The sequence below is a fragment of the Setaria italica genome, chromosome IX, assembly GCF_000263155.2.
Source record: "Setaria italica strain Yugu1 chromosome IX, Setaria_italica_v2.0, whole genome shotgun sequence".
Classification (NCBI taxonomy): Eukaryota; Viridiplantae; Streptophyta; class Magnoliopsida; order Poales; family Poaceae; genus Setaria; species Setaria italica.
In genome coordinates this window covers 50,220,825-50,228,418 of record NC_028458.1, presented here as the reverse complement: position 1 = coordinate 50,228,418, position 7,594 = coordinate 50,220,825, and the positions used below count along the sequence as shown (strand labels likewise).

The window sequence follows — 7,594 nt, the reverse complement described above, 5'->3', positions numbered from 1 at the left end:
AGCCAGCGCGGATGTGGATGGCCTTGCGAGCGTCCATCGGGGCGGCGCGTCGGCGCGATGATGCGCTCGCCCTCCTTGGGGATGGAGAGGAGGCGCCGCTGGTCGCCGCAGTCGCTGGAGGTGGCCATGGCAGGGGAGGCGTGCGGGATTCGGATGCGGTGGGGTGGGGAGGAGGTCGAAGGCCGCGGCGACGGCGGGCACAGGGTGGGTTTAGGGGAGTCGAGATGTCAGAGCAAAGACCTCCCGAGTCCGGCCTTGCCTCCCAAGGCTCCAAGGGTCGAGTCGGACGCCGGGAGTGGGCCGCCGGAGTTGAGGGTTTTTTCTCATCTTCGTTTTTGCATTTTTTTTCTTTTTTTCTTAGTGGTTGAAATTTTTTTCTTAAGGAGTCTTTTGGTGATAATCTTTGTTGCGATTTCATGTATCTTCGAAGTCCAATTTTGCTTTAATTTATACAAAATAAGATTATAAAATATGATAGCCGATCCATCATAATCTTTTTTACTCTATTTTAGTTTTGACTTTTATGGGCTTTCTTAATGTGGTAGAAACACACGTTTGTTACTTAAGTTATTGGTGGAAACTAGATAACTAGAGCAAACTAAACTCTTATACATGCTCATATTCATTCAAATCAATTTTATTTGTTTGATTATGCAAGGCTAAATTGCTACTATACCTTGAACATCTTTTAGAGAAAGAGTAGAATGTGGTCTGATCTTGAACAAGGTTTAGATATCATGCTAGGTAACTCAAAACTAAATTGAGTTTGAGTTAATTTGGAGTTTTGGACGATTTAAACTTGGGTTAGTTAACCTCAAGATAATGTTTGCTTAAGATACTTTATTCGCGTAGTAGTGGGTACCCTTTGATCTTAATATCCCTTTTCATTTACCATTGAACTATCAGGGAAGGAAATTTTAAAGGTTACTCCCTCCGTCCCAAATTACTATTTATTTTGATTTTTTTAATATAAAATTTTTTATGTGGATCTAGATGTATGTATGTCTAGATACGCAGCAAAAGCTATGTATTTAGATAAACCAAAACGAATAGTTATTTGGAACAGAGGGAGTACTTAGTATCAGTCTCAAAGACTTGAATAAAAGTTATTCAATGCCAATTGAATGCTATGGATCACTTCGCATTTTAACCTTGTTGTACTCTGTTCAACAATTAATACTCTATAATTGAGGCAGGATAATTTTTTTTTGTAAACATGTGTTTTCTTTTCTTTTGCTAATCTACATCCCAAAGACCTCCTAAACATGATTTGAGAGTTGTTCAGCCTAGTTCATAAGAACACCTCAGTACACATGTGCTTAGGAGGTGTAATGAGGTGGTTTTTTAAAATGAAATAGACTAGAGGCTGCTATTTGCAACAAAGCTCTTATATGGTGGTGCCCCAAAATCCAAGTAATACATGTTTGTGTTTTTTCCTTGTATCAACTTCAAAACACCTTTTGAAATGCATGAGTTTCACATGAAAATAATTTAATATTTGCATGGGTTATAGGAGAACTTTTGCACTCCAAAACCCCCCTTATGTTTCAAATGTGCCAGCTACGGTCAAAACGCCTGAACAAGAAAAGACAGCCTTAGTTGTAAACAGAGATTCAGCCTTTTGTATGCGAGTTAAACCCTTTTTGACTACCGACGACAACACAACAATTCCAAGCACTTGAAAGTTAAAACTCGCAGACCAGAGTCCCACGAAAACTAACATGATGAAATTCTCTAATAATACGCCTGCCCCTTATTAGACACAAGTTTATAATGCAGGTAGCACGATCTGGCCAAAGTGGCTACCAATAGGACTCTAGGAGTAGCCGAGTAGGACGCGTCATGCGTGAGAGTGGCAATGCATCATCCTGAGTTGCTGTGACCTGCGGAAGTAACTTCTGAACACCTGGTCTGCAGCCCCAGTCATGCCGATGCATGCCGGAGGAAGGCTGGCCCGGTCATAGACAGTAGATCCAAGCACATCAGAGCATGACAAAAGCGAGGGAGACGAAGAAACGGAGCAGGGCTTGGCGTGGGACAAAGCAAAGTCGAGGAGGAAAGAAAGGCCGGCCGGCCGGCCATGTAGCAACAGCGAGAGGACGCAAGAAAAACGCATCACCCTGCGAGACACGGGCCGCAGGAGCAGACCAGATCTGTCCCAGCATCTCCCTGCACCCGCTTTCTCTCCTTTTGATGCCTGTCTCCTCCCTTCCTCCTCTTCCGCTTTTCCGCTTTACCTTTCGCCAGTTCGCCGAGCCAGTGGTAGAACTGCAAGTGGCGCCGCTGCCTCTCCTCCAGTCACCAACCGTGGTCAGTCAGAGCAGGCGCGAGCGAAAAAGAAACCCAGCTGCAAATGCTTGCAAAGAAGGCAACAATTCGAGGCACCAGCTTCTTTTCTGAACAAAGGACATGGCAGCTTCAGGAATTCATCAAACACAACAGTCTCTGGGACTGGCAACAAGAGATGTTTCATCCGCAAGCGGAAAAAGCAGGATGCGAATACTTACAGAACGCAAGGATGCATCCGAATTCCTTTTTCTCAAACTTTGACAAAGATGCATCAGTTTCTAAGTCCATCTAGTGTATACTACAGGGCTGCATGTACATGTACAATGTCCGATCCCCACTCGGCAAAGATCATTCTGGTATTCATCAAGCATCCCAAGAAGCTAAAATACTTGAGATTCTTGGCAGATGCGGGTGCAAAAAAGAATAAACAACGGGCGGCAAGGTTCGGGATGTGCTCCGCAATCATGGAGCCGGCACTTACATTTTACAAGTCCTTTTCAGCATTAGCATGCGTGTCGGCAGTGCTCCTTCCTCGGCGTCAATTATTCAGAAAACTGTGCGCCCGGTAAACCGCCCATCCTTTCCACTGTTCCAGGGCACGCTCGGGATCGGTGAAACGATCATGCCCATGGCTTCACCAATGGATCCCATGATGTAAAAATGTCAGTGGAGCTGAACAGTTGCCGGTTAACTCTGTGCAAGTTCTTCTTACTGTTCTCTGATGAACACTCTGCGAATGAAGTCCTGGAATCTTCTCGAGTAGAGCTTTGGATCCACGGCAGAAATGCAGCCAGGGTTGACCTGGAAGGACTTGTAAGCATGCTCAAGCTTCTTGGTTATGTCGTAGTCTTGAAGAATGTCGATTATTCCAAAGAAGAGGTAGACATCCCATGATCCTCCGCTTGGCGTGGTTATGAACAAGTGTCTTTCATTTAGGAGAAACTTGTCTAGGACTCTCCTTGACCTGCGCTCCGCCTGTGCGGGCATGTTCTTGCCTAACTGGACCAATGGTTTCCTGATAAGAGCAGACAGATGTTACATTAGCACAATGGAAAGGATTCGACAAGATTATGGAATGCAACAGCTACAGTTTCAGATATTTTAACCCCAAAAGTTAAAGGTATCTTAAGGTTCCTTTATAAGTGTTTGACTTAAACAAACACACATGACCCCATGATGCTCCTTGTTTGTAGGCTACAAAGGGAGCAACAAAGTAGGATCATGATGAGAGCTTAAAATTGCATTACTGAAAAACACAACATAAAAATCAGCACTTTGCTATAGTAGGAGTCTGAACTACTTGTCAATTTAGAGAAACATGAATTTTCCACTTATGGTGCCTAACTTATCAAATAGTTTAACTGATGCAGTCATAGAAGCAACCAGTGGCTAGCTACACCGACACCCAAAAGTTAACAGGAGAAATTCGTAGCTTTAATAATGAAATATAACAGATACAATAAACAACTTCTGAAGGGCAAAAAAACACCTGAAAAAGAGCAAACATATAACCCATTATTCTGGTGGTCGATCATTTTTTATACTAACAATGCTAAGATTGATCAATCAATGGGTTTCGTACTTTATTAGAACCAATAAGTTCCTAAAGAGTATTTTGCATTATTCCAAACAGTCCACACTAGGTTCCAAAAATAATGAAAGAAAACAAAAGAGTATGTTACCGAGAGTCAACAATGAAATCTCTGTCCTTGCATCCAGATTCCATAAAGCAAAGCTCACAAACATCACCTCCACCTTCAAATGATTTTCTTTTGCCAGTGGATTCTGATCATGTATATTGTCAAGGTTAGATCAGAACTGGTGACTAGCAGCTTAGGAGCCAAAATATGTGCAAGGCACAATTCAGAATATTTGAAGCTAACTGAGATCCACACTACTTACTTGGAAAACTAGTGAACTGGGATACACCTACATTACGAAAGTGAACTCCTAGCAACAAGCTGTAGTCCATAATTCCTTGTGTCTCTAAGAATGTGCAGTCCATCTGAATTTGCCTGTGCAATAGTAAGAGCCAGATTTAGGATTGATTCCATAATTGTAATGTAATTGTAGCCAACGAGCTTAAGATAATCTAATGGAAACTCACTTCATCAGCTCCTCGTACCAAAATCTTTGCAGGTGGAATGCATAATCGAGGTCAAGGTCCTTTAGAGTAGTAGTTTCATCGATTTTCTGTTCTGCTTTGTCGATAGTCCGACCATGTGAGGAACCTTTCAAATCAAAACGCCGGTGGATCTTATACTCTGAGCAGCAAAAATTGCCCATTATAATGAACCGGACCTAGTTGTTTAGGTTGACATCGTGTCATTATCAAGATCGTTTGCATAGAAATAGAACAAAAGGTAGAAGAATTAAATGAGTTATGTATCTTGACGTGAATATTGGTCACCTTGGGGCAGCCAGCTTGCTTAATGCAATGTGTGCCATAGAATCTTGTCAGTAAAGTGGACTTGTATCGACAAACATGTTCGTAGTAACTCCGCAGCATCCTAATTAGAACCTGCGAACCAATATTTTGAGTAAATCGATGCTTCACGTCACCAACTAAAATTAGTGCTGTATTCTTTCTCGTAACAAGCTAAATTTGGGTTTCAAAGATGGACGCTAAATCTAACTTCCAGAAAAAGAAGGAACATGTGTTGCTAAAAGAAGTATCAGAAAAGCTATTTTCCGTGTGTACAGTTGATTTCTTTCAGAAATCATTTCAGGAACAGAATTAAGGATGACCAACGTGGTAGAAGAGAAATGGAAGTAACAAGTAAGCATGCGAGTAGTTCATGAATGGATCGTATTTATTCATCACTAAATACTGACCTTCACTTCGGCCTTCTTCACGGTTTTAATCATGAATCGATCGTCCTGCGTAACGAAGAAGCAGCTCCCACTCTTGCCCGGGGATGCCAGCTCCCGGAGCGTGTCGCCCCCGCAGATGGCGAGCATGTAGTCCGCCGGATCCACCCCGAACAGCTTCCTCAGGTGCCTGGCGTTGGCATCACTCAGCAGTCAAGCAATGCATCAAATGATAAAAAAAAGTTGCAAGTCTTCTTCAAGTGACCAAATTGGCCAGCAGAGCAGTATGGCACCTGAATACTGCAGGGCAGTAGTCCTTCCACCGGAAATCCACCGAGTGATGCGGCGGCGTCAGCTTGGACCCCTCCGGCGGGAACCGCGTCCACACCTTCTCCCGCGGGTCGAAGTCTGACGGCGAGAGCTTCCTGAACGGCAGCGCCGACGACTTCCCCACTGAATAGCTATGGCACGAATACCAGAGCGACACTGAGACGCAGGGTATCCCAAGGACACGAGGAAACGTAGCAGCGGGCGAGAGAGCATTGGTACCTTATGCCAAGCTGCAGGTTAAGCATGAGGCCGTAGCTCCGGTGGCCCTTGGAGATGGTCTCCCCGGGCCTCCTGGCCGCCTCCTCCGCCTCCCTCTGCGGCGGCGGCCTGGGCCGCGAAGGCGGCGGCGTCATCATCCGGCGGAAGAGGAGCGGCGGGGGAGGCGGCGGCATTGCCCTGGCGCTGCAGCTGCGCCGGAGCGGCGCGGCGACGATGTCGCAGGTGATGTCCCCGGCCTCGCCGTCGCACTCCCAGATGCATATCCGCGGCGCCGGGCACTTGCCGTCCACGGACAGCCGCTTTCGCAGCGGCAGGTAGCTGCAGGACGCCTCGCCGTGGAGCTCGCCGCCGCCGACGCGCCAGCCGGGGCCGGGGCCGGGGCCTGGGCCTGGCCCGTGGATGCAGCAGTCGCCCTGCAGCGAGGCGGCCGACGCGCGGGGCGGCATGGGCTCCGTGGGCGCCTCTCGCGAGCACGGCGCGGGTTGGTTGGGCGCGCGGGCGGGCGAGCGGGCGAGTGACTTGACTTCTATGGTAGTACTAGGTTTCTCATTTTTAGGAGAGGGGGAGGGGATGCGACGGGACGGTGCGAGAGCCGAGAGGAATGGAATGGCCGCTCGCGCTCGGAGCTTCGGCGTGACGGGTGGAGGGAGGAGAGGAGACGGGGTGAGGTGGTGGCCGCTTTGCTTTCGCTTTCGTTGCTTTTGCGCGCGTCGGCTTTGGCACGCGACGCGATGTCAGGCTCAGGCCGGCGACGGCGAGGACGAGGAGTCGACGAGCACACTGGAGCAGACTGCTAGACTACTAGCGGTTGCTTGCGGGGCTGGAAGTCTGGAACTTAAAAGGGTCTCCCGCTCGGCGGGGGCCGGCGCACGCGCGGCACGCGGCCGGGGCGGCGTCTCGCGCGCGGCGGGTGCAGCCGACGCGGGCGAGCGGGCCTGTTTCTGCGGTCTCCAGCTAATTTTGCGGTTGGATGGGCCTTTCCCACGCGACCGATTCGCGGATCTCCCTCTTGCGGCTAGCCCGCGCGCACTCCTCGGCACGCGGCGCGCGGATGGAACGCAGCTACGGCCCGTCGCGGCCTGCGTCGTACTGTACTGTGGCGAGACAACAACATCAGCAACAGCAACGAGCTGAGGACAACTCATATGGCGAAGCCCGTGCTGAAGACTCTGCACGGAGAAAAAGGCTACGACTTTTAATATTGGAGAAGCTGGCAGGCGCACCGAATGGTGGTAGTTAACAGTGATGAGCTAAGCATCGGCACTAAAAATCTGTACCGACGATCTATATATGATGATCCATAAAGAAGGAAACGGTACAGTTTAAAGACTGAACTGCCTTTTCCAACACCGGAAGGCATAGCTATAGGTCAAGGTACCTGTCCAGAAATATGAAAGAGGGCGCCAGTGGTTCGTGGGTTCGTTTGTAAGCTATTGCTACTATACCTTAACTTTTGGAAAATGTTTGCCTGCAATGAAGTTCTCTGTTGGAAAAAAGATACAAATGCCCAAGTAGGAAGTCATGAACTGATTTATGAAGAAAACCCTGCCCTGCTATGAGACTATGAGAGTGGACGATAATTTGCCAAAAAGTGAGTTGGATGTTTTTTCAAACTCTGCGCCAATTCTTCAGAAGTGGTTCTGATCGATTTTTTTGGTAAAAATCATTTGATAAAAAAAAAACCATAGAACTTTGGATGAGATTTTTTGGCCCAGACCGATTTTTAGAAGAGAGAACACCACGCTGGGCTTCTGGACTCTCTATTCCACACGGCCATAACTGGGCCCATTTCAACCTCTAGCTAAGCGTTTTTTTATTATTTGTTTTCGATTTTGCAGAAATATATACTCGGATGAAAAAATTGCAAATCTAGACTATTGCCACCGGCTGGGCCGGCGATAAAGCCTAGCGGTAAGGCGCCGACACCGCAGACGCGTGTCCTTAC

At 47.5% G+C, this 7,594-nt stretch overlaps 2 protein-coding genes across 4 annotated transcripts in view; both read right to left on the bottom strand.

The window, feature by feature from the left end:
• Positions 1 to 257, bottom strand: part of LOC101759209 (partner of Y14 and mago) — a gene marked incomplete in the record, with an annotated part of 4,886 nt that extends 4,629 nt beyond the window's left edge. Inside the window, 1 exon segment of the mRNA XM_012842898.2 lies at positions 78 to 257.
• A 1,448-nt stretch (positions 258 to 1,705) lies between these two features.
• LOC101754197 (phosphatidylinositol 4-phosphate 5-kinase 2) lies at positions 1,706 to 6,439 on the bottom strand. 3 transcript variants are annotated; one of them, XR_002675601.1, is made up of 9 exons: positions 5,650 to 6,439; positions 5,394 to 5,561; positions 5,125 to 5,290; positions 4,700 to 4,810; positions 4,397 to 4,590; positions 4,192 to 4,304; positions 3,972 to 4,074; positions 2,508 to 3,304; positions 1,706 to 2,396 (listed from the first exon to the last, which is right to left on the bottom strand). XR_002675601.1 is itself a non-coding variant. In XM_004984655.3 (8 exons), the coding sequence occupies exons 1-8, from the start codon at positions 6,093 to 6,095 to the stop codon at positions 2,998 to 3,000; spliced, it is 1,608 nt and encodes a 535-aa protein (XP_004984712.1). In that variant the 5' UTR covers positions 6,096 to 6,439; the 3' UTR covers positions 2,390 to 2,997. The 3 variants fall into 3 exon arrangements, 1 of the variants encoding a protein (XP_004984712.1); XR_002675602.1 differs by having other exon boundaries at positions 1,706 to 2,642; positions 2,771 to 3,304; XM_004984655.3 differs by having other exon boundaries at positions 2,390 to 3,304.
• Between the last annotated feature and the right edge of the window lie 1,155 nt (positions 6,440 to 7,594).

Bases quoted from the DNA above. Each gene is read 5' to 3' on its own strand.
- LOC101754197 (XM_004984655.3), bottom strand. From the start codon at position 6,095: ATGCCGCCCCGCGCGTCGGCCGCCTCGCTGCAGGGCGACTGCTGCATC. The intron at 5,291-5,393 runs GTGCCATACTGC...TGCCAACGCCAG, and splicing joins TACTGCCCTGCAGTATTCAG to GCACCTGAGGAAGCTGTTCG. The intron at 4,305-4,396 runs GTGAGTTTCCAT...ACTATTGCACAG, and splicing joins TGGTACGAGGAGCTGATGAA to GCAAATTCAGATGGACTGCA.